General features: G+C 45.2%; 1 protein-coding gene across 2 annotated transcripts in view; it reads right to left on the reverse strand.

Annotated features, from left to right (window-relative positions):
* The window catches only part of KIF13B (kinesin family member 13B), a 201228-nt gene that overhangs the window by 20990 nt on the left and 153177 nt on the right, over window positions 1-27061 (reverse strand). Inside the window, exons 31-36 of one of the 2 annotated variants that reach the window (XM_075860867.1) lie at window positions 23869-24045; window positions 23643-23735; window positions 13972-14115; window positions 7320-7397; window positions 4994-5047; window positions 1032-1149 (exon numbers count right to left, since the gene is read on the reverse strand). In XM_075860867.1, coding sequence (XP_075716982.1) covers window positions 1032-1149; window positions 4994-5047; window positions 7320-7397; window positions 13972-14115; window positions 23643-23735; window positions 23869-24045 — 664 coding nt within the window. The remainder of the gene's footprint in view (window positions 1-1031; window positions 1150-4993; window positions 5048-7319; window positions 7398-13971; window positions 14116-23642; window positions 23736-23868; window positions 24046-27061) is intronic. The other variant, XM_075860868.1, reaches the window with a different exon arrangement.

Genomic DNA, 27061 nt, shown 5'->3' on the forward strand with positions numbered 1-27061 from the left:
ATATATATATATAAAAATAAAAGAAGTGTAGAGTGTGATATACAGTCAGGGGGGTGCAGACATGGAAAGTTGTGTTTCCACTGGAGGTCTACTTTAAACAAATGATTAGACATTGGCATGTGAGAAACTCTGCAAATCTTATTTTTAGAATGTGTTGTGTGCCAGGCTCTGTCTGGGTTGGACTTTTAGCCACAAAAATCACTTTTTATAAAAAAAATGTAAAGTTGAATGGAAAATTCCATGTAGGCACCCATGCGTGGCATTTTTACAATCTCCAAGGGGTCTACTTTTAAAAAAAGTATGGGTATGATTTTGATTTTAGAATTTACGTTTTATTTCTTTAGCGAGGCAGCAGGGATTAAAAAATCCCCAAAAACGTGCAAACAAAGAAAAAAAAAAAAACAACATACAAAAAGCTGACATATAACCCAAATTACTATTAAGAACACTTTTGGTATTAGTCTATAGTATAAAGATCTGTATATTTATTTCACTGCGTTACCACATAAAAGTGTTTTCTACTTCCAATTAAAATCTTTAACAACAATTTACATAATTCCACTGTAAAAATTGACAAAATATTGTGTACCTATATAAATACTTTACTGATCTTCTACTGATATTGAACAACATGATTTTTTCATCTCCATTTATATCTAAAGTTATTACATTTGCCAAGATCATTGCATGGTGCTTGCTCAGACAACATTCAGAGCAGTTGACAAAGGGGTGGAGCTAAACTGCTGTCTGTTTCCAAGGGCAACCAGCAGAAATATAAAAGCAGCTCTGGATATGCATGGTGAAAACAACATAAAATAACCAAAAACCAGTACAAAAACAGTAAAGAAAACGATTTGCAAAATTGCTCAACTTTTTATGTAGGTAGAAAGAGTGAAATGTTGATAAGAGTGGACATATGCGACAACCATATCCACCAACACCAGTAAGTCAAATGTACTAGGATATGGATTTTGGAATATGAGGCTTGAGAGTTACGTCACCGATGCCATGTAATGGGCTTTAAGACTTGCCTGAGTCCGGAGACTGGTTGTGCCCCGATCCTGCAGCTGTGGTAGGTCGGGGTAAGGTGCCACTTCGGTTGGAGGGGGTTGAGAATTGGGACACATCTTGCTGGCTCTCCCATCGACCCTATGACAATGATAAATATGAAAACATCAACAATTAGATGGGCACGAGGGTTGCACATTAGCAGGTGCTGATATACCATCAGTGGTTAGTAGAACATTGGAGACATTCTCGACTTGTAATGGTTGATCCTCCAGATCATTCCAAATCTGTCACATGATGGGCATCCCATTGACAGCGGTAATTCACAAATAAGTCAAATGCACAAAATTCCACACGTTAAATATTTTCCATCGGTTTAATGTACTATATAGGGGGGGATCATCAAATATCCTAACACAGTTGCCCTCATAGGGCTCCTAAAGGGTCAGATGATCCTGTAAACTGCAGCATGTGTAACCCTAAAAGGGTGATCCAGTCAAAATGATCTCCTGATGAGGTCATAGATAAGTGTGACATCACATTATTAAAATCTTTGATTTCTGACCACTGATTTCCACAATGGTGGTCCAAGACCACTCTTTACATGTCCTTACATGTATCAATGACATATCAGAAGATCATTTTGACTGAATCACCCCATGACAAAGCTACAGGCTTGAGCCAACCACCGGAAACATGGCTGGTTGCTGGCTTTTAACAAGTAAAAAAAATATGGCTGCTAAACGACTACAGGGAAGAATAGATAACACACACTGAAGCCACAGCCCGCAGACAGATCTGCAGGGCAATGTAAGATTAAGATCACCCCCACAGCTTAATTGCTACTAAAGTGGCAAATAATTCAAGCGTGGGAGTGACTTCTTAATATCCAGCCTACATTTAAAGTGCATTTCTGTCCAAATGCTAAAATGTAGATGTGACTTCTGACTAATTCTCTTCACTTAATCTGCAGAATATTTCACAAGCTAGGAAGCGTGCTCTAGAGCCATTCATCCTACTCTCATTGGGAAGTTGTAACCATAGTCAGCCATTTTGGAGGCTATGGGTAAGTTTTTGGTCACTTGGTCACCCATCTTTATACACGTAAAGACAGATATTTTCCTCCTCTCTTCTCCTTTCTTCCCTGTCCCAGAAGCTAGCAACGCAAACTCCTCCGCTGACCCATTCTAATCATTTCAATGTAAGGAGCAGTCAGACAAGAAAACAGCAATGATAACATGGTAAGACTTGTCCTCAAAGCTCCAACAACTTTTTGAAAAAAAAACAAAAAACTTTTGATTTTTTTTTTACTGGAAATTTGCTTTAAGTTCATGTTACAGGTGAGGACCAGACGAGCCACATATGTAAAGATCTGCTCTTTACTGCTCTCGGATCGAGAGCAGAGGTCTTAAAAACAAAAAAAGAAAGAGTAACAGGAATGTGTTATCCGCTTAAACAGCTCTGTTCACCTTGGGAAGAGACTCCCGAAACTTCCAGCTGCGCCAAAGAAACCTAATCGCTCCCAGTGACAGAACAAATTGGCCGTTTAAAATGGTGAAAATGTGCGTCTGACTGAAGCCGGCTCCCCCTCCCCCCACCGCTCTTGTTAAAGGACAGGACGCTTTACTGTCATAATAAAATTAATGCCGTAAATTCCATTTAGAAAAACACCCCTGGGATGAGAAATCCACGTTCTCCAGAGCAGAATGTTCCTGCAAGTCAAGTCTAACAAAAGGTCTGAGAGCAGATCTGATTGTAATGAGAACGATGGGGAGGGGAGGGGGCCAAACGCAACAAAAGTATCGAGATGCGGAACATCAATTTACGAGAGAGACAGACAATGTAACAAGGAGGTAACGATATCCTGCATCGTGTCATTCTAAGTTGCGGGTCATTACCTCCGGCGTCACGTCGCGCCGTTTCTGGAGGTTATTACTCATTATTTACTGTGGAAAGTTTATAAAAGACCAAGAAAAAAAAAAGTAAAGACCCCATATCCTATAGAAACTGGAGGCAACAACGCCCATTATACATGAAGCTGCCCATACACAGACAGAGCCGGGCACTCATGTTGAGAAATTGTTCTCTGTTATCAGCCATTCAGGCTCGGGAGAAGATCACTGTAGTGGGATGAGTGACTCCCGGGCCCCACGATCACGACTACGACCCAGTGCTGAATCCCCAGGAACATCTACCTCATATGTGTGACTGATCGACACGACCGGATTTTTCATCCGTAATTACGGACCCATTCATTTCTATGGGCTACGGACACCTTTCCGTATTTTTACGGATGGGTGTCCATTCCGTAGAAATGATCCGTAAAATATAGAACATGTCCTATTCTTGCCTGTAATTACGCCACTGACTCCCCATAGAAGTCTATGGGCGCTTCTGTAATTACGGACGGCGACGGATGTGCACCCGTAGTCGTCTGTAATTACGGAAGCGTCGCTAGGCGACGCCAGGTCAAGTGTTGCACATCATTTGTGGTTTTCCTTTTTGGGGATCTGCATATACGGATGCATTACGGACCGTATTTGTGGATACCGCTCCGTACATGCGGATAACTACGGATCCGTACTTACAGACAGTATTTACGGATGGATGAAAAACAGGTCATGTGCTTGGGGCCTCATGCACACGACCGTGTTCAGTCCGTGATATCCAGACCGCATGTTGGCCGCATTTCCCTGACTGAACACAGTTCAGGGAGCCGGGCTCCTAGCATCGTAATTCTGTATGACGCGGAGTCACTGCCTCCCCACGGGAAGACTGTCCCGGACTGAAACAGGTTTCAGTACGGGACAGTATTCCCGTGGGGAGGCAGTGACACCTGTGTTCAGTCTGGGAAATGCGGCCGACATGCGGTCTGTATATCACGGACTGAATACGTTCGTGTGCATGAGGCCTTAGGGTTATTGGCGATGTAAAACGCGTCTCTATTACTCATACTGTCCGTAGACATGGCGTCCCTTTAGGATAATTGGGCCTCTGCATTTACACCCAAACGTGTGACTGATATCAGCGGATCCTCTTATAACGCTACTGCACTATTATAAGACACAGTCTTTAGGGCAAGTGGCCCTTTAACTTTGGTGATTTTCATAAAAGGTCAACATATACCAAGGGGGATGAATTCTTCTGCCGCTTCGGCCTTGTGCCCAAATCACACAACCTGGTCCCTCTCAGATGCAGCCTGCACAGGTTCGTCAGAGTTATCATAGGGAATAGAGTAATAAATCCACATCCCTATATAAGTACTATAGGTATAATTAGTAGTTTGAAGACTATACAAACTCCAAGGAGATGGTGCCCTGGTGAGATTCGAACCCATGGCATGATGAGCAGTGCCAACTCCAATCTTATAGAAGTTCTCCACATGACCCCAGGACCATCACGACCATCTATTAAACATGTCCCTGCATTCAAAGTGCTGCTTATGGTCCTGCGCAACCCAGGAAACCACGCACATTTTGATTGGTGGGTGGGTCTCCCAACTACGCCCTTTATATATCAGGGACCCCTTTAATTCCTCGGCTAGGTTTCCAAGTGAAAACGATAGCGGATTTTTCTTGGAGAAGCTTTTTCAAATGGACAAACAGATGCAGCGCCACCTAGTGGCTAAATAAGGGACAACGGCTTTGAATATACTATTGCAATTTTGCAGCAATCAAAAATGGTAATTGTATAAGAGAAAGTTTCAGTGATGTCACAACATCGTGAAATAAGAAACCGGCAGAACTTCAAGTTCCAGCACTGGACGGCCCGCAGCAGATCTGAGTGATTGACTATCTGTCGTCTCCTGTGAAGTGATAAATTCCTCCTTTCCTGTAATCGGATCAATAATAAAGCCTGAAACGTGAGGCTGGAAAGTTCTGCAGAATATTCAGGTCAGGACAGCAAAACAAAGATATTAATGCAGAACACAATGTAACAAACAGGGAGAGGAGGAGGAGGATAGAGGGGTGCAGCACAGACTTACTCTATTACCCGCCAGGTTGTGTTGCGCTCCCAACTCCCCCCGACTCCCTGATAACTGAAACAGAAAAAAAAAAAAGATAATTTGGTGACACAACCTCCACCCACAGTGACAAGATATCCCATCAAACTTCACATAGAATATCTTCATCAGTCCCTGTCCCAGGGAGCCTACAATCTAACTGCCCCCATCACAGCTACTCATTAAACCTAGTACTGCCAAGTCATGACTTCAAAGGTTTGCCCGGATTCTTAGCTTTCATATGATACCGGGATAATGGCTCTAGGGGCAATATTCGGGAAGCAGCGCCCAATCGAAGTCGGGGAGCAGGGTGAAAAGTTTCACTTCCTGGTTCTGTGTCTGTGTAGGGGGGGAGGAGGGAGGCGAAGCTGCAAGTGAGAGCAGAAAGAAAAACTACAGCCTGTTACTGTTATCTCTTTGTCTGTAGAGTCTTCCAGGGACCCCAGGGTGGGATATAGGAATTTTTCTTCATGTTATCACCCCCCTACTAGACGTTTCGGCTCCCCGGGCCTTCTCTCATTGTCACAGATGAAGACGGAGTATAGTAGAGCGCATGCAGGGCTATGTAGTTCTGCATTACACATTACTGCAGACATCGCTATAGGCGCTATGCCATGATTTTCACTTTTGATTTATTTTGCGACAGTGAGAAGGGCCCGAGAGGTCCGAGACATCCTGTAGAATATGTCGTCCATTATAATATTCAGTATGTCAAATCATTGAATGAAATTCAGTATGAAACAAATAAACTTCAAAATTATTTATTGGAGAGTGCGGAGTTATTTTGGATTCACAAGTGGGTTTGTACACCAGATGTATTAGATCTGATGAAAGCGCCAGTCCGGGGCTGAAACGCGTTACCTTAATACTTTATTAATATCTAACCAATTTCTTTTCTACGTCTGGATGAAGTGGCGTTTTTTGACTTCCGTTTTATATATATATATATATATATATATATATATATATATATACACACATATATGTATATATACATATATTTTCACATATATTTATATATATTTTTTCTCAACATGGATTCAAAGTGTGAAAATTGTCCTTCTGTTTTCAGCAAATAAAGTTTTTTCATTGTATAATCAAAAGTTCTGTGTGTATACATTTTTTCAAGAGTTTATAGATCTCTGCGTACAATCACTGAATGGAAACCTTTGTTATTTCCTTCCAGCAGATTAAAATCATGTGAGCGCTCAGCTGTTTCGTATCTGTACGGCTTTTTCCGGTAAGCCGATGTATCGGAGTACGGGCTCATAGACTTTCTATTGAGTCCGCACTCCGATACATTGATTTCCAGAAAAAGCCGAACAGACACGAAGCGGCTGAGCCCTCACACGAGCGCTTCTGCCGCTTCGTTTGAGCGATTGGTGGGGGTTTCAGTGCACGGACCCCCACCAATCCAAACTTCTGACATGTCACTGTGACACGTCAGAAGTTTGTTGAATATTTAGTTAGAACCCTTTAAATGAAAAAATTCTGGCTACCTGCAACCACCACTAGGGGGAGTTTGCTGCATACTGTGATATTACTGAGCTCAATGTATAAACAGTGTGCAGTAAGCAGAAGGGTCCCTTAACAATAAGATGATCCCAAAGAGCCCGCCACCTGGGACCCCCAGCGATCAGCTCTAATCTGTGGAGAAGCCTGGCAGTAAGTGCTCAATTTCCCTGGGGGAGTGGGAGAGGGGGGGGGGAGAGGGAGAGAGAGGGAGTGGTGAGGAGAGGGGGGGAGAGGGAGAGAGAGGGGGAGAAGGGGGGGGGAAGGGGGGGAGAAGGGGGGGGGAGAGGGGGAGAAGGGGGGGGGAGAGGGGGAGAAGGGGGGGGGAGAGGGGGAGAAGGGGGGAGAAGGGGGGGAGAAGGGGGGAGAAGGGGGGGAGAAGGGGGGAGAAGGGGGGAGAAGGGGGGGAGAGGGGGAGAAGGGGGGAGAGGGGGAGAAGGGGGGGAGAGGGGGAGAAGGGGGGGAGAGGGGGAGAAGGGGGGGAGAGGGGGAGAAGGGGGGGAGAGGGGGAGAAGGGGGGAGAGGGGGAGAAGGGGGGGAGAGGGAGGGGGAGGGGGAGAAGGGGGGAGAGGGGGAGAAGGGGGGGAGAGGGAGGGGGAGGGGGAGAAGGGGGGAGAGGGAGCGCTTACTGCATACCGGTTTATTACAGGGATCAATGTATAAACAGTATGCAGTTAGCTCCCCCTAGAGGTGACCGCAGATGGGTAGAGTTTTGTTATTGGAATAATTTTACTAGAATTTTGGACCTAAACACAAAGTGTGACATAAATCAGTAAATAAACTCGTGGGTACTTACCCTGTGGACGTTGGGTGAACTTAAACTTTTCCTACTCAGCTTCCCTTTTCCCGATAGCTGCTCCTTCACTGCCACCTCCTTTAATGCGAGAAAGAGAAAAAACTTTTTTGAAGACTTCTTGTTTAAATTACAGACCATAACAATTAAAAAATGGCGAATTAAAGTCAAATTATAAATTTTTACGGCAGTATTAAAATAAATATAAAGATTTCAGTGATCGGGACCTTCACATGGGGTGGCATTGACTATAATGTGGTAATGTGGTAACCATGTGGCCTTATGTAAAAAGCCGACCTCAGGCGACAGGGGACGTGGAAAACACGCTCTCTTAGGGCCTGTTCACATCAGCGTTGGCTTTCCGTTCCGGGGTTCCGTCTGAGGTTTCCGTCGGGTGAACCCCGCAACGAAAAGTGAAACTGAAACCACAGCTTCCGTTTCATTCACCATTGATATCAATGATGACGGAAACATCGCTAATGGTGTCCGTTCATCACTATTCCGGCTGGTTTCCGTTTTAACGACGGAACCAATAGCGGAGTCGACTGCGCTATTGATTCCGTCGGAAAATCAGAAACCATTGAGATCAATGGTGACTGAAACGGAAGCTGTGGTTTCACTTTCACTTTCCGTTGCGGCGGTTCACCCGACGGGAACCTCCGAAGGAACCCCGGAACGGAAAGCGAACGGTGATATGAACAGGCCCTTAGCTCTTTTGTATTATTTATTTATATTTCAGATTCTAGGGGAAAAAAAAAAGTGTAAAAAGTAAAAGTTTTTTTTAGAAATCCCAGGATGGATAGACATGGTAATGATATGGTAATGATATGCAAATGATGAAAAAATTGAAACCAAATATTCTAAACATCTTCATTTATTCAGTATTGAATATGAACGCCACACGCAGAAATCCACGCACTTACACGTCTTGGAATCTTATCAATGAGGTTATTAATGGTTGTTTGAGGAACGTTCTGCCGCGCTGAATGCACTTGGGCACGTAAATAATAAAGATTGGCTGCTGGCAGCTCCCTGCGCAATTGCCAACCAATGACATCCCTGATGTGCTCGATCAGAGACAAGTCCAGAGACGCTGCAGGCCATGGTGGCACGTTTAGGCCACGCAGGCTGCTCACAGTAGCACAAGCAACATGTGGCCTGGCGATGTCCTGTTGAAAAACGGCTTCTGGGACACTTTGGAGAAATGGCCGTACCACTGGTACCACGACCAAATCAATGTAACGCCGAGCTGTTACTGCACCTGTAATGAAGTCTAGAAGGGTCCAGTTACCGTACGTTATGCCACCCCACACCATAATCCGGGGAGTAGGACCGGTGTGACCTTCCCTTTTCATGGCGTTGCTCACGTGGTCTCCAGACCAATCTCCGGCTATCATTGCGTCTGAGACAAAAGCGGGACTCATCGCTGAAGAGGATAGACCGCCTTTCCAGCCTCCATTGCCGGCTTGCTGTGCATCATGATAATCTCTGAGAGCGGTGGCCTGTGGTCATTAGAACACCTGTAGCTGGACGTCTGGCTCGTAGCCCAATGTAGTGCAAACGTCTTCTGATGGTTTGTGTAGACACTTGTTGCCGCCCTAGGCTTGGGATGTGACGTCCAATTTCACTTGCAGTACAGAATGGATCACTACTCGCCATTCTTCCAATCAGATGATCCATCGTGCAGAGGTTCACCTCCGCGCACCTCTTGCCGTCATTCCCGTTCGTGGTTGTTCTCCCAACCTCCATGACATGCAGCGTTGATCAGTGCTGACATCGCGGCCCAGGCGAATAGCGATCTGCCGGAGTGATAAACCAAGGTCTCTCAGTTCAAGGATTTTGCCCTTCTCAGTTTGCGACAAGTGGCGATAACTGGCACGTCGACGAACAGGAGGCATCGCACAATCATCCCGCACCACGAGATCCGATTTTTGAGGTTTCATGTGGCTAAAAAAAACCTCTGCTTTCAATCTGGTTTTCATGCCTCCCACATGCCACAGATTGGAGTTCGTGCTTGAAGATTTGATCATTTTCAGATCTTAGCGACACCTGCGACTTCCTCGATTTGTATAATCTTACGGCTTGTCCTTCTCGGTGCTGTAATTTCAATGTTGAGGAGTGTAGATTCCCAGCCTATTTCTATTACAACAAGCTCATGTAGGTGAGGAGAGGGCTTTGTGATCTCGGAATGGCGCCAGGATGGGAAATACGACTTCCTGATGTAGGTTAAAATGAGGAAATTCTCTTTATATGGGTGCAAAAAATATTTTGTTGCATTTTCACTAAAATTCGCAACAACATATAATTTATTATATTGTGTATTACACCGCCTGATGTGCAGACCTACAGAACGTCATACATCTTCCATAGAGTGTGGAAGCGAAAGCAACCAGGAATCTATAGGGCTACATGTGTGATTCACTGAATCAAGAGAAGAGACTGTAGTAATACAGGCAAAAAACGGCATTATGCCATGCAGCCAAACTAAATAATAGATAGTACTGCCTCCAGTCTCTCCCTGTAAATGCTGTAGGTACAGATAGTACTGCCTCCCTGTCTCTTCCTGTAAATGCTGTAGGTACAGATAGTACAGCCTCCCTGTTTCTTCCTGTAAATGATGTAGGTACAGATATTACTGCCTCCAGTCTGTCCCTGTAAATGATGTAGGCACAGATAGTACTGCCTCTCTGTAAATAATGTAGGTACAGATAGTACTGCTTCTATGTCTCTCCCTGTAAATGATGTAGGCACAGATAGTACAGCTTCCATGTCTCTCCCTGTAAATGATGTAGGTACAGATAGTACTGCCTCCCTGTCCCTTTCTGTAAATTATATAGGTACGTCTTACCGCCGTCTCTCCCTGTAAATGATGTAGGCAGAGATAGTACTGCTTTCATGTCTCTCTATGTAAATTATGGAGGTACAGATAGCACTGCCTCCCTGTCCCTTTCTGTAAATTATGTAGGTACATCTATTACCTCCGTCCCTCCCTGTAAATAATGTAGATACAGGTAGTACTGCCTCCCTGTGTAATTGATTTAGGCACAGAAAGTACTGCCTTCCTGTTTCTTATTGTAAATGAAGTAGGTATAGATAGTACTGCCTCCCTTTCTCTCGCTGCAAAGAATATGGGCACAGATAGTACTGCCTCTCAGTCTTACTGTAAATTATATAGATACTGATAGTACTGCCTCCTGGTCTCAGTGTAAATGATATAAATACTGATAGTACTGCCTGCCTTTGCATGTAAATGATGTAGGGAATGTAGATACAGATAGTGCTGCATCTGTCTCTCCCTGTAAATGATATAGGCACAGCTAGTACTGACTCCCTGTCGTTCCCTGAAAATCATATAGATACTGATAGTACTGCCTGCCCGCCTTTCCCTATAAACTATGTAGGTGCAATACGGCCTCCATCTCTGTGTCAATCTGTAGCGCCGATTAATTGAACATAATTTTATAGGTCAATTCCATGTATAATGTTTGTAAACACTCTGCTTTGAATACCCTGTACTGATCTTGAGTTGCATCATCTTATACTCCTGTCTCATCCAGAGCTGCATTCACAATTCTCCTGGCTGCCACTTGGAATCCATCAACAAAAGGCTGACTGTCCGTTTCGGAGTTCCTATAGGCAATGATTATGGATAGCGGCCATGTTTTAACGGTGCACGTGGAACATGATGCTTTTCAATACTTTTGTCAAAATGATATACCACACACCCTATAAACAGATTAAGTCGTCTAAACAGACGCCATGAAAAGTCAAGCACTATACAAGCAGTAATGTCCCCAGTGCCACGACATGCACATGCAGCTAGGGCTACATAGCGACACATACTATAGGACGATGTTGTCTCATGGAGACCCATAGCCAAAACACGTGCGCAAAATGAGTCTATAGATGGACTTATTGCAATCCAGACACAATGTGATGACCTCTAGTGATGCAACGCGGCTCCGGCACCCACAACCCAGCAGGGGCGACAACCTTCCCCGAATAAGACTACAACGTTAGAGTTAATACTATATCCATACTTTATTTTTTCATAGAAAATACTCCATTAAACATGTCCACAGAGACTCTACAGCATAACTGCAAAAACATAAAAAATATCCCCCTGGGTTGTAACCTAGTGGTGGTCGTAAACCTAAAATGGACCAAGGCCATGGCATAGTAAACTTTCAGGGCAAGTCTATCACCAGGACAGACTCTCTTTATGGCAGGGAATCGGCACAATGTCCTATAGAAGCTGAACAAATGGGCACAATTGTACTCAATAGACTCCTGAAGTACCAATCAGGGGCAAGAAAAAGAAAGCTCCTCCCCTAGGACTCTGTTTTTTGGGCTGCAGTTATAGATCACGTGACCCTTCTTGGTTCTGTTGAATGTCTGACCGGGCCATTGAGGGCATATATAGCAAGCTATTTTTAAAGCCTCCTGAGCGGCACTTTAGCAGAACATTTCGAGAAAAAGCAATTGCACCCCAAATTCTTGAATTATTAACATCATACAAATTGATTAAAAGTACAGTGTAATGATCAGCTGACAGACTCCCCTACATGCATCATTCTATTGTGAACTTTATAAAACTTTCCCAACTTTTACAAAATTGGTTTACGAAATTGATTGTTCAGGTGGGTTGTCCACTTCTTGCAGAATTTTCCTACATTCACACAGACATATTTTAGGCCTACGTGAGGTCAAGAGCGAATCTCATCAGAGCAAATCAGGAGAACCTTCAGAAAAGTAGAAATTTTCTCCAGCTTTCCTCTCATGGTGTCTATCCCCATATGGACTTCACGCGGGCCACAAAAATACAGCTGTCCGAATGCCACTTTCTAATCAAGCTAAAGAGGTTCTCTGCTTTGGACAATCCCTACTAAGTGTTCCTTGGCAATAAGCTGATCACAATGTGTCCCCATAATGGAACCACCAGCGATCAGCTGTGATCTGTGGGGAAATCTGTCAGTAAGTGTTCAATTTCTCTGCAGCGCCACCACAGGGGACATCGAGCATTACAGTGTCCATTAATATCAATGTGTGTAATGCATGACGGGACCGGTCCTCTAGAGAAAGTCCTATTTTTTGCTTTTACGGACCATGCTCCCATACTTAAGAATGGGAGCATGGCGGGCAAATGTGGGTGGATGTACGCGGTCGGCCGTGCCCGTAATCACGGTCGTGTGCAGGGGGCCTAACTGTTGGCCAAAAACAGGTCCACTTTTTCACACCAATATGCGTCATATTGTTTGGTGCCGTGAAGAGGGCTACTGCTCTGTGGCACCATACGTATGCTTCCACTTGGTATCTTTAAATCGTCCCAGCTCTCTTGCAACAACATCGGTGGGGCCGACGCTCTTCTGCCCCAGTCGCATTTAGGGGGTGGTAAGTATGAGCGTTGTTTGGCACTAAGTCTCTGTTTAGTATAATACTGAGTCTTCTCTTCCAGGGACTTGCACTTGTCTTCATCCGAACGGCATGGATTTCGATATCCTCTGCCGATGGGGCAAAAAGCCTGTGTGACAAGGAGGGGGGAGTAAAAGACGTTAACGTCTCCTGCGCTCATACTTTTGGGCAAAAAAAAGTCTCACCCCACCACTCAACAACAAAAGGGAATGTCTCGTCTTGGGCACAGATGTGTGTTTGATGTGTTACCGCATCTCAAATGTTGGTGGCTCTGTCCAGAAATGTTCTGTAGATAAAGCCTTCAGAGATGTTGATGTTCCTTCATATCCAATTTAGTGGGACGGGGTGTAAATTTCTTCTGTTTTCAATATTTTTAAGGTGTGTAAGGGGTTCCTCATGGGTTCTGTCTGATAAAAATGAGGAAAAACTACAGAGAACATCCTTTCCGACCATATCTTAGGTCACCTATTGGACCTTAAGACATTGTAATCTCCACCCCATATTTCCTTGGCCTTGCCTCCAAAACCAAACTAGTCCAATACGGTCTTCAATGAGAACCCAAACCTAGTGAATGTAGGTACAGATAGTACTCCTGAACTATCCCGAGTTGTGTCTGCGGGAGACTCCATACTAGGGCAACATAATATCTACATAGTGGTGCCACCTTGCAGATATACAACACTACAGTGCCCATATTAGAGAAGAAAAGTCAGCAGTGCCAGCACAGTGATCGCATTCACACAAGTATGCCCCATACAAAACCACCAACCACCAAGATTGACCAAAAAATGGTCTCTTCCATGGTCCTACTGTGCGATCTACTTTAATGGAAACTTGTAGCCAATCGGTAGCAACTTGACTGTAGTCCATGTCTTCATGCTCCAATCTCAGAGATCCGTACTGGACAGTTACATACAGGAGACTAGATCTAAAACAGATCTCATCTATCAGGGTATGTGTGTGGCGTTTGGAGATGGTCCAGAATTCCTGGTACTGTCTTACGGTCATGGGGTTGGGGGTCGGGTGCCTGTAAGTCATATGTGACCACGTTGGATTATGGGGGCTATTTTGAATTGATTTTGTGCTCATAAATGTAGGAAAGCCTTTAGGTCCATGGCTGATCTAGTGTTGGAATTTTATATCAGGCAATTCAAGGGATGTCAATGCAAGCAACCTCAGCAGTGATCCGACTTTTATACATCAGGTTACAAAAAAACCGATACAGAGCCAGTGGGATACAGACCTGACGCAGGCGGTCCAAGGTCAGGATATTCTCTACGGCCAAAACGCTGCGTAAATACTTCTCAATGTAAGTGGTGGAGTTGTCATAGTCCACGTCTGCCGCCATTCTTGCCAGAGCTTCCCGATCCTCTGCTCCTTGAGAGTCCTATGGATATAGAGGTTACTGTGATTTCATACATATACAGAATACAGAGCTGTAACTTAAAGGGGTTGTCCACTACCGGACAACTGATGACCTATCCACTGGATATGATCTGTGGGGGTCCGACACCTGGACCCCGCACCGATGAGATACTCTGACTGCCTGCGGGCACCGGATGTCATTGCACAGTATGTAGTGTATGGAGCTGGAAGCAGTTGGCTCCGTACATTGTATAGCGGCCATGCTGCCGAACTGCAGCTCAGCCGCCATTCCGATGCTTCCGGCGTGGATGTCTGGAGCCCAGAGGCACCGGACCAGCTGATCGGTGCGGGGTCCAGGTGTCGGACCCCAGAGACCATATACGGATGACCTATCCAGTGTATAGGTCATCAGTTGTCCGGTAGTGGACAACCCCTTTAAGACCTAGTTCACAAACAAGTTTTTTTTGCAGGCAGGAAAATCTTTGACCTGCTTGAACTCTTTATCGCGTCTATCGTGGCGGTTTTCAGATGTGGCCATTGAGATCCGTGGGAAATAAAACGCAGCAAAAAACGTTTTCTCTGGCTCTCATTGATGTGGGAGGTCAGAGACGGAAACGCCTGAAGAAAGGGCATAAGAGCTTCTTTTTCCAACGAGGGCTTTTTTCCGCTCGCGGGAAAAAAAACGCCTCCGCCTCTTATTGAAATTAATGGGAGGCGATTTTGGCCGTTTTTTGGTTTCCGCATCAAAAACAGCACCAAAAAAACTGTGTGAACTAAGGCCTAAAGGGGTTGTCCAGGAAGAGGGCGGTTTTTCTGCAAGTATGAACAGAGCCAGACAATTTGCACGAATGCCGCATCTTTACACGTAAAATGTGTCATAATTTACCGCAGAGATAATACATATTGTACCTTTCATTAAACCTCTAATGATACACAGTGAAGTCCGTGGACTACAGCTGAATACTGCGTAACAGTCCGATGAAGATGTAAGATCCATAGCAAGACGAGAGAGGTCTTCCTCCCGCAAGGAGAACCGCAGGACATATCGATCGGCTGAATCAATGTCAATTTGTATTCTGTACAATAACTAAGAGGCAGCGATCATCAAAGAGCCTTTGTTGGGTGAGATGACAGCGCAGGGGAGAGGGCCTGACAGCGCAGGGGAGAGGGCCTGACAGCGCAGGGGAGAGGGCCTGACAGCGCAGGGGAGAGGGCCTGACAGCGCAGGGGAGAGGGCCTGACAGCGCAGGGGAGAGGGCCTGACAGCGCAGGGGAGAGGGCCTGACAGCGCAGGGGAGAGGGCCTGACAGCGCAGGGGAGAGGGCCTGACAGCGCAGGGGAGAGGGCCTGACAGCGCAGGGGAGAGGGCCTGACAGCGCAGGGGAGAGGGCCTGACAGCGCAGGGGAGAGGGCCTGACAGCGCAGGGGAGAGGGCCTGACAGCGCAGGGGAGAGGGCCTGACAGCGCAGGGGAGAGGGCCTGACAGCGCAGGGGAGAGGGCCTGACAGCGCAGGGGAGAGGGCCTCACAGCGCAGGGGAGAGGGCCTCACAGCGCAGGGGAGAGGGCCTCACAGCGCAGGGGAGAGGGCCTCACAGCGCAGGGGAGAGGGCCTCACAGCGCAGGGGAGAGGGCCTCACAGCGCAGGGGAGAGGGCCTCACAGCGCAGGGGAGAGGGCCTCACAGCGCAGGGGAGAGGGCCTCACAGCGCAGGGGAGAGGGCCTCACAGCGCAGGGGAGAGGGCCTCACAGCGCAGGGGAGAGGGCCTCACAGCGCAGGGGAGAGGGCCTCACAGCGCAGGGGAGAGGGCCTCACAGCGCAGGGGAGAGGGCCTCACAGCGCAGGGGAGAGGGCCTCACAGCGCAGGGGAGAGGGCCTCACAGCGCAGGGGAGAGGGCCTCACAGCGCAGGGGAGAGGGCCTCACAGCGCAGGGGAGAGGGCCTCACAGCGCAGGGGAGAGGGCCTCACAGCGCAGGGGAGAGGGCCTCACAGCGCAGGGGAGAGGGCCTCACAGCGCAGGGGAGAGGGCCTCACAGCGCAGGGGAGAGGGCCTCACAGCGCAGGGGAGAGGGCCTCACAGCGCAGGGGAGAGGGCCTCACAGCGCAGGGGAGAGGGCCTCACAGCGCAGGGGAGAGGGCCTCACAGCGCAGGGGAGAGGGCCTCACAGCGCAGGGGAGAGGGCCTCACAGCGCAGGGGAGAGGGCCTCACAGCGCAGGGGAGAGGGCCTCACAGCGCAGGGGAGAGGGCCTCACAGCGCAGGGGAGAGGGCCTGACAGCGCAGGGGAGAGGGCCTGACAGCGCAGCCTCCGACCACCACAATGAAGACACAGGGGCAAATCGCTCCTTGTGACGGACCCTTGGGAGACTCCTACCAAACCAGAGAACGGAATCCTAATTATTGTTATTGAGGGCATCAACTTCAACCTCTTTCTCTGTTAATTACCCAGATCTAAGGAGATGACAACGTATCTCCAGCATCACCCCGAACTCTAATGTAAAGACACCTCCCGTCCTTATATTTCATAACTTGGCAAGTATTTTTTTTTAAAGCCAGGTAGAAGAAAGAACAGGTCTGATTCTTCGACTCGGTCTGTTTACATTTTTTAGGAACAAAAGGAACTGCGTTCCTGTCTCTTCCTGAAAATGATGTAGTTACAGATATTACTGCTTCCCTGTAAATGAGATCGGTACAGATAGTACTGCCTCCCTGCCCCTTTCTGTGAACAACGTAGGTACAGATAGTACTGCCTCCCTGCCCCTTTCTGTGAATAACGTAGGTACAGATAGTACTGTCTTCCCATGTAAATCATGTAGGCACCGATAGTATTGTCTCCTTGTCTCTACCTGTAAATGATGTAGGCACAGATAGTACGGTCTACCTACCTCTTCCTGTAAATAATGTAGGTACAGATAGTACTGCCTCCTTGTTTCTCTCTGTGATTGATGTAGATACAGATAGTACTGCCTCCCTGCCCCTTTCTTTAAATGATGTAGGTACAGATATCACTGCCTCCCAGCCTCTCTCTCTGAATGACGTACAGATAGATAGTATGGCCTCCCTGTTTCCTCCGTGTAATTTATGTAGGTACAGATATTACTGCCTCTTGCAGTAAATGATGTAGGTAAAGCTATTACTGCCTCCCTGCTTCTCTCTGTAAATGATGTAGGTACAAATATTACCGCCTACCTGCCTCTCTCTGTAAATGATGTAGCTACAGACTGTACTGCCTTCCTGTCTCCCCCTGTAATTGATGTAGATATTGATAGTACTGCCTCCCTGTCTCTCTCTGTGATGGAGCAGGTACAGATATTACTACCTTCCTGTTTCTCTTTGCAAATGATGTAGGTACAGATATTACTGCCTTACTATCTCTTCCTGTAAATAATGTAGATACAGATATTACGGCCTCCGTCTCTTCCTGTAAATAATGTAGATACTGATATTACTGCCTCCCTTTAATTGGATAGTAATTGATAGTACTGCCTCCCTGTCTTTCTCTGTAAATTATGTAGGTACAGATAGTACGGTCTTCATGTCTCTTCTTGTAAATGCCAGCAGAGATAGTACTACCTCACTACCGGCAAATGATGTAGGTACAGATTGTACTTCCTCCATGTCCCTTCCCGTAAATTATGTAGGTACAGATAGTGCTGCCTCCCTGTCTCTTCCGGTAAATAACGTAAGTACAGATAGTACTGCTTCCCTGTCTCTTCCTGTAAATGACATAGGTACAGGTCTTCCCATGTAAATAATGCAGGCACTGATAGTACGGTCTCCTTGTCTCTTATTGTAAATTATGTAGTTACAGATAGTTCTACCTCTCCCTCTCTCCATGTAAATGATGTAGGTACAGATAATACTGCCTCCCTGTCCCTCCATGTAAATGATGTAGGTACATATAGTACTGCCCCGCTGTCTCTTCCTGTAAATGGTGTAGATACAGATATTACCTCCTCCCAGTCTCTCCATGTAAATGATGTAGGTACAGATAGTACTGACTCCCTGTCTCTTCCATGTAAATGATGTAGGTACAGATAGTACTGCCTCCCTGTCTCTTCCATGTAAATGATGTAGGTACATAGTTACATAGTTACATAGTTAGTACGGCTGAAAAAAGACACATGTCCATCAAGTTCAACCAAGGGATGGGAAAGGGGAAGTGGGATGGGAAAGGGGAAGTAAAAAATTTCTACACATAGCAGTTAATATTTTTTTGTTCTAGGAAATTATCGAACCCTTTTTTAAAGCCATCTACTGTCCCTGCTGTGACTGCTCCTGCGGTGACTATTCCATAGATTCACAGTTCTGACAGTAAAGAAGGCTTGTCGCCTCTGCAGGTTGAACCTTTTTTTCTCCAGACGGAGGGAGCGCCCCCTTGTTTTTTGAGGGGGTTTTACATGGAACAGGATTTCACCATATTTTTTGTATGTGCCATTAATATATTTATATAAGTTAATCATGTCCCCCCTTAGTCATCTTTTTTCAAGGCTAAAAAGGTTTAATTCTCTTAATCTTTCCTCATAACTTAAATTCTCCATGCCCCTTATTAGCTTCGTTGCTCTTCTTTGTATTTTTTCCAACTCCAAGGCATCCTTTCTATGAACTGGAGCCCAGAACTGGACTGCATATTCTAGATGAGGCCTCACTAATGCTTTGTAAAGTGGCAATATTACATCCCTGTCCCGCGAGTCCATGCCTCTTTTGATACACGACAATATCTTGCTGGCCTTTGAAGCAGCTGATTGACACTGCATGCTGTTATTTAGTTTATGATTTACAAGTACACCCAGATCCTTCTCAACAAGTGAATCCGCCAGTGTAGCTCCCCCTAGGACATATGATGCTGCAGATTATTACACCCAGATCCTTCTCAACAAGTGACTCCCCCAGTGTAGCTCCCCCTAGGACATATGATGCATGCAGGTTGTTACACCCAGATCCTTCTCTACAAGTGACTCCCCCAGTGTAGTGCCCCCTAGGACATATGATGCCTGCAGATTATTACACCCAGATCCTTCTCAACAAGTGACTCCCCCAGTGTAGCTCCCCCTAGGACATATGATGCATGCAGGTTGTTGGTACCCAGATGCATAACTTTACATTTATCTACATTAAACTTCATTTGCCAAGTGGACGCCCAAACACTTAGTTTGTTTAAATCTGCCTGTAATTCATGAACATCTTCCATAGTCTGAACTATATTACATAGCTTGGTGTCATCTGCAAAAATAGAAATAGTGCTATTAATCCCATCCTCTATATCATTAATAAATAAGTTGAATAATAGTGGTCCCAGCACTGAACCCTGGGGTACACCACTTATAACCGGGGACCATTCAGAGTAGGAATCATTGACCACAACTCTCTGGATACGGTCCTTGAGCCAATTCTCAATCCAATTACAAACTATATTTTCTAAACCTATAGTCCTTAATTTACCCATTAGGCGTCTATGAGGGACAGGGTCAAATGCCTTTGCAAAGTCCAAAAACACTAAATCCACAGCGGCCCCTCTGTCTAGACTTCTGCTCACCTCTTCATAAAAACAGATTAGGTTAGTTTGACAACTTCTGTCCTTAGTAAAACCGTGCTGGCTGTCACTTATAATGCTATTTATTGTCACATAATCCTGTATATAGTCCCTCAATAGCCCCTCAAACATTTTCCCCACGATGGATGTTAAGCTTACTGGTCTATAATTACCCGGGGAAGACCTAGAGCCCTTTTTGAAAATAGGCACCACATTTGCCCTGCGCCAGTCCCTTGGCACTATACCAGTCACTAGAGATTCTCTGAATATTATGAAAAGGGGGACAGAAATAACTGAACTAAGCTCTTTAAGAATTCTAGGGTGTAACCCATCTGGTCCCGGGGCCTTGTGCACATTTTATTTAATTTAGCTTGGACCATCTATACATTCATCCAATTCAGTATATCAACTGATATATTAACAGCACTGGCACCGGCTACATCAGCTGCTCTTTCTTCAGTTGTATATACAGAGCGGAAGAACCCATTTAGTAACTCTGCCTTCCCTTGATCCCCTGTGACCAACTCCCCATTACCATTATCTAGGGGTCCTACATGTTCAGACCTTGGCTTTTTTTCTTTTTTTTTTTTTTTTAAAGGAATTTTTTTTTACAACGCACTCCTCCCCCCTCTTTCTTTTTAACGTGCCTCAATTTTAATTAAGCTTCCTGCATACAGCAGCGAGCCTTCCTCTAAAACAGCGCCGTTATCCCGTCACCGTAGAAAAGTGACGATACGCCCTCACCACGCTCTGTACATGTGACAATGTACGTCTGTATACATCAAATATTCATATATTATCCCAGATCACGATACTCTCAGAACTTTGCTGCACTGCTACATAGACACAGACCTTCTACGCGCCGGCCGCAGTCCACGGACCGCACAGCGCCTAGCAGACCATACAGACGCCTGACCCACGGCGCTGGTTAACCCTGGCTATAAAAACAGCACAGACAGGCCCTCTATGAATATAGCAGAAGTGTGCGGGGAGAGTATACAGCCCCTCAGTATACATGTGCATTCTGGTATACGAATGGCGTATACTCCCTTTTATATACAGCAGAGTAAAATCTGTATACTGACTGGAGAAATAAAAAAAATATATATATATATACACAGCCGGGGCTGCCTATGTATCGTCACTTGGTACAGACTGCACACAGAGGGACGGTGGTGGGAAGAAAAAAGGTGGAGCCCATAGGAACCAAATAGGCTCCTTCCGTAGAAGTATCCGCTGCCTCCGGATGCAGCACCTTTTTGCTTGCACCATTTACAGCATTGGGAGGGGGGAGGACGGGACATAAAGAACTACAATGAGACCCAATAACATAAGAGGCCTGTGTGCAGTCTGCAGCCCACTAGCGCTCGCCCCCCACGGATATATTCACACGTGTGTATAATACAGACATACACATAGTGTATATTTATGTATATATGGGAGTGTGTGGATATATGTTGTGTCTAACCATTGACATTCTGTCCGAATAATCTGATCAGAATGAATTTTTTAAAATCACTCTTCTTGCATAAAAAGGTCTTTATATATAATTATATATAATATATTTATATATTTATACAGCTCCCCATAGTGCAGCTGCTTCACAATCAACTAAAGTGTCATAAGAAAATATCCCTACCCCGCTAAAAACACCCCTCCCCTCACTTGTGTCCATGTACATGAGTCACGCGCTTCGCACTTTCCAACCATCGTGCTGTCCAATTGGATTGACCTGAACGCGCCGCTGCTACATCTGTGCTGACCCGACAGACACACACACACACACACTAATGACAACGCCACAGCACCCTGCTACATCACTAGGTCCTCACTATGTGTCCACTTCCATAACCAAAATCCCTCTCCTTTTTCAGCATCCTATGCTACACGCCAATCTCCTGTATAGGGGGCCAAGGTTACCAACTGCCATCTCAGCAATCCCACACTGAATACCAGCCGAGTCCATATGCCAATGGTGATTGAGGAGAGATCGAGACGTGCCGGGGATGAGCCGCTCAGGACGATCTCCCCACGGTCTGGATGTTTCTATGGTTGCACATTCTGCCAAGGAATGAGTGGATTGTCTGTGCATGAGGGGGCAAAGTCTAATGCGGGTATGAGGGGGGGGAGCAGATAACCCCCACCTGGGTAATCCTAAAGCTTCTCCCCCCTCCCCGGTTTTACAAAGTTCAGTGGGCGGCTATACACAATGACTCCCCCGCCCTTGGGCACTCATCTGCCGCTTGAGGGATCAGGAGGTTCTTGTCCTCCATCCCATGTGGCATCAGGGGGCTCCGCGGGCCGAAGTGCGTGATCCTGTGGCGGTGGCTGCATTTCAGAAGGTCCAGCCTCAGAGGTGCTGGGAGAAGAATGCTCGGGGAAAGGGGGGTGTTCTGTTGGCGTTGCGGCCTGCATGATCTTCTGCCTCACCTCGCGAATCTTTAGTTGCATTTATATATTTAAAGAATTTTTTGGGATTTGATTTACTATCCTTGGCCACCTGCCTTTCATTTTGTATTTTTGCTAATGTTATTATCTTTTTACAGATTTTATTAAGCTCTTTATATTTTACAAAGGCTGCAGATATACCCTCAGATTTGTATTTTTTAAATGCCCTTTTTTTGTCGTGTATTGCCCCTTTCACAGAAGGTGTAAGCCATGTGGGGTTTAATTTGAGTCGTTTATACTTATTACCTGTAGGAATAAATTTTGCACTATAATTACCCAAAGTAGATTTGAAAATCTCCCATTTATCATTTGTTCCATTATTTGACATTAGTTCTTCCCAGTCTATATCCTGAATTGCCGCCCTCATCCTGGGGAAAATTGGCTTTCTTAAAATTAAGTGTTTTTGCCCTCCCAGCCTGCGTTTGTTTTTTACAGTATAGGTAAAATGTAACTATATTATGATCACTGTTACCGAGGTTTTCACGAACATTGACATTCCCAACAAGATCTGCATTATTAGAAATGACCAGATCCAACAGAGCTTCACCTCTAGTCGGGTCTTCCACAAACTGGCCCATAACATTTTCCTGCAACAGGTTGAGGAAATGTCTCCCCTTTGCAGTTGAAGCCGAACCATGACACCAATTAATATCCCGGAAATTAAAATCTCCCATTATCACTACAGTACCCGCCTGTGCAGCCCGCTCCATCTGTTTATATATCTGACCTTCCATCTCCTCAGTTATATTGGGGGGTCTATAGATTACACCAAAAGTAATTTTTTTAGTGTTTACCTCCCTTTCTAGTTCCACCCACAAGGTTTCAACCTCCTCACAGTATTCACCCACTATTGTCTCTTTCACACTCGCCTTCATATCACTTCTCACATACAGACATACACCACCGCCTTCATATCACTTCTCACATACAGACATACACCACCGCCTTTCCTATTTGTCCTGTCTTTCCGAAACAGTGTATTATAGATACATGGAGAGACAGATATTACCTCCTCCCTGTCTCTCCATGTAAATGATGCAGGTACGGATAGTGCTGCCTCCCTTTCTCTTCCATGTAAATGATGTAGGTACAGATATTACCTCCTCCCTGTCTCTTCCTGTAAATAATCTAGGTATAGATATCACTGCCTCCCTGTCTCTCCCTGTAAATGATGTAGGTACAGATAGTACTGCCTCCCTGTCTCTCCCTGTAAATGATGTAGGTACAGATAGTACTGCCTCCCTGTCTCTTCCTGTAAATGATGTAGGTACAGATAGTACTGCCTCCCTGTCTCTTCCTGTACATGATGTAGGTACAGATATTACATGCTCCCTGTCTCTCCATGTAAATGATGTAGGTACAGATAGTACTGCCTCCCTGTCTCTTACTGTCAATGATGTATTCACTTACTGTATTGTTTGTGCTAGAAAGCCTAAATGCTTTATCCCAGCTCTCCAGACTATTGGCATGGAGTGTTACGTATCATATTTTACCCAGTATTAATTTTCAGCTTTAATTCACCTTTTCCATGTTTATAAGGTTCAACATTCAGTAATATTGGAAGTTACCTCAGGAATATTGGAGACTATTTCCACAGTAACGCCGCAGCTTGTGATGTTACTTCTTGAAGACATTCTCCTTAGAAAACTCTGAGCAAATCCCTGAAAAAAAAAAATGAAGAAATTCTCTTAATGACGTGAAAGGCATCTAAAAGGTCTACAATGAAAGTAAAAAATGCAGATTGTGAGGCCATCTTCAAGATGGCGTCCAGGGGGAGCAGACATTGTTACTCACCTGGCGGCTGTAGACGTTTACACATATCCTCTTGCGTAGAACCAGTTGCATCTCGGCAGGATGACTGAGCTGAACCGTAACTCTGACGATGAGGAAAACCCGCTCATCTGCTGACGATCCTTTACTGAGCTGGGGGCAGTTGTGGACGGTGCAGTCCCACGAGGTTTCAGCCTTCACCTGTAAACAAGACCGACAATTTTTTATCCCTAAAATAATCTAGAGAAGTTCACATGACCAGTTGGAGCAGAGGTATTGGTTGGGGTGGTTAACCTACATACATATATATGAACCTATTCTCGTCTTAGGGTATTGGATTTCAGGATCAATACAGGATAAGTAATGTAATGTATATACACAGTGACTCCACCAGCAGAATAATGAGTGCAGCTCTGGAGTATAATACAGGATGTAACTCAGGATCAGTACAGGATAAGTAATGTATGTACACAGTGACTCCACCAGCAGAATAGTGAGTGCAGTTCTGGAGTATAATACAGGATGTAACTCAGGATCAGTACAGGATAAGTAATGTAATGTATGTACACAGGGACTCCACCAGCAGAATAGTGACTGCAGCTCTGGAGTATAATACAAGATGTAACTCAGGATCATTACAGGATAAGTAATGTATGTACACAGTGACTCCACCAGCAGAATAGTGAGTGCAGCTCTGGAGTATAATACAGGATGTAACTCAGGATCAGTACAGGATAAGTAATGTAATGTATGTACACAGTGCCTCCACCAGCAGAATAGTGAGTGCAGCTCTGGAGTATAATACAGGATGTAACTCAGGATCAGTGCAGGATAAGTAATGTAATGTATGCACACAGTGACTCCACCAGCAGAATAGTGAGTGCAGCTCTGGAGTATAATGCAGGATGTAACTCAGGATCAGTACAGGATAAGTAATGTATGCACACAGTGACTCCACCAGCAGAATAGTGAGTACAGCTCTGGAGTATAATACAGGATGTAACTCAGGATCAGTACAGGATAAGTAATGTATGTACACAGTGACTCCACCAGCAGAATAGTGAGTGCAGCTCTGGAGTATAATACAGGATGTAACTCAGGAGGAGTACAGGATAAGTAATGTAATGTATGTACACAGTGACTCCACCAGCAGAATAGTGAGTACAGCTCTGGAGTATAATACAGGATGTAACTCAGGATCAGTACAGGATAAGTAATGTAATGTATGTACACAGTGACTCCACCAGCAGAATAGTGAGTGCAGCTCTGGAGTATAATACAGGATGTAACTCAGGATCAGTACAGGATAAGTAATGTAATGTATGTACACAGTGACTCCACCAGCAGAATAGTGAGTGCAGCTCTGGAGTATAATACAGGATGTAACTCAGGATCAGTACAGGATAAGTAATGTATGTACACAGTGACTCCACCAGCAGAATAGTGAGTGCAGTTCTGGAGTATAATACAGGATGTAACTCAGGATCAGTACAGGATAAGTAATGTATGTACACAGGGACTCCAGCAGCAGAATAGTGACTGCAGCTCTGGAGTATAATACAAGATGTAACTCAGGATCATTACAGGATAAGTAATGTATGTACACAGTGACTCCACCAGCAGAATAGTGAGTGCAGCTCTGGAGTATAATACAGGATGTAACTCAGGAGGAGTACAGGATAAGTAATGTAATGTATGTACACAGTGACTCCACCAGCAGAATAGTGAGTGCAGTTCTGGAGTATAATACAGGATGTAACTCAGGATCAGTACAGGATAAGTAATGTAATGTATGTACACAGGGACTCCACCAGCAGAATAGTGACTGCAGCTCTGGAGTATAATACAAGATGTAACTCAGGATCATTACAGGATAAGTAATGTATGTACACAGTGACTCCACCAGCAGAATAGTGAGTGCAGCTCTGGAGTATAATACAGGATGTAACTCAGGATCAGTGCAGGATAAGTAATGTAATGTATGCACACAGTGACTCCACCAGCAGAATAGTGAGTGCAGCTCTGGAGTATAATGCAGGATGTAACTCAGGATCAGTACAGGATAAGTAATGTATGCACACAGTGACTCCACCAGCAGAATAGTGAGTACAGCTCTGGAGTATAATACAGGATGTAACTCAGGATCAGTACAGGATAAGTAATGTATGTACACAGTGACTCCACCAGCAGAATAGTGAGTGCAGCTCTGGAGTATAATACAGGATGTAACTCAGGAGGAGTACAGGATAAGTAATGTAATGTATGTACACAGTGACTCCACCAGCAGAATAGTGAGTACAGCTCTGGAGTATAATACAGGATGTAACTCAGGATCAGTACAGGATAAGTAATGTAATGTATGTACACAGTGACTCCACCAGCAGAATAGTGAGTACAGCTCTGGAGTATAATACAGGATGTAACTCAGGATCAGTACAGGATAAGTAATGTAATGTATGTACACAGTGACTCCACCAGCAGAATAGTGAGTGCAGCTCCGGAGTATAATACAGGATGCAACTCAGTATCAGTACAGGATAAGTAATGAATGTACACAGTGACTCCACCAGCAGAATAGTGAGGGCAGCTCTGGAGTATAATACAGGATGTAACTCAGGATTAGTACAGGATAAGTAATGTAATGTATGTACACAGTGCCTCCACCAGCAGAATAGTGAGTGCAGCTCTGGAGTATAATACAGGATGTAACTCAGGATCAGTGCAGGATAAGTAATGTAATGTATGCACACAGTGACTCCACCAGCAGAATAGTGAGTGCAGCTCTGGAGTATAATGCAGGATGTAACTCAGGATCAGTACAGGATAAGTAATGTATGCACACAGTGACTCCACCAGCAGAATAGTGAGTACAGCTCTGGAGTATAATACAGGATGTAACTCAGGATCAGTACAGGATAAGTAATGTATGTACACAGTGACTCCACCAGCAGAATAGTGAGTGCAGCTCTGGAGTATAATACAGGATGTAACTCAGGAGGAGTACAGGATAAGTAATGTAATGTATGTACACAGTGACTCCACCAGCAGAATAGTGAGTACAGCTCTGGAGTATAATACAGGATGTAACTCAGGATCAGTACAGGATAAGTAATGTAATGTATGTACACAGTGACTCCACCAGCAGAATAGTGAGTGCAGCTCTGGAGTATAATACAGGATGTAACTCAGGATCAGTACAGGATAAGTAATGTAATGT

This window comes from Rhinoderma darwinii, chromosome 4, assembly GCF_050947455.1.
Source record: "Rhinoderma darwinii isolate aRhiDar2 chromosome 4, aRhiDar2.hap1, whole genome shotgun sequence".
Lineage (NCBI taxonomy): Eukaryota > Metazoa > Chordata > Amphibia > Anura > Rhinodermatidae > Rhinoderma > Rhinoderma darwinii.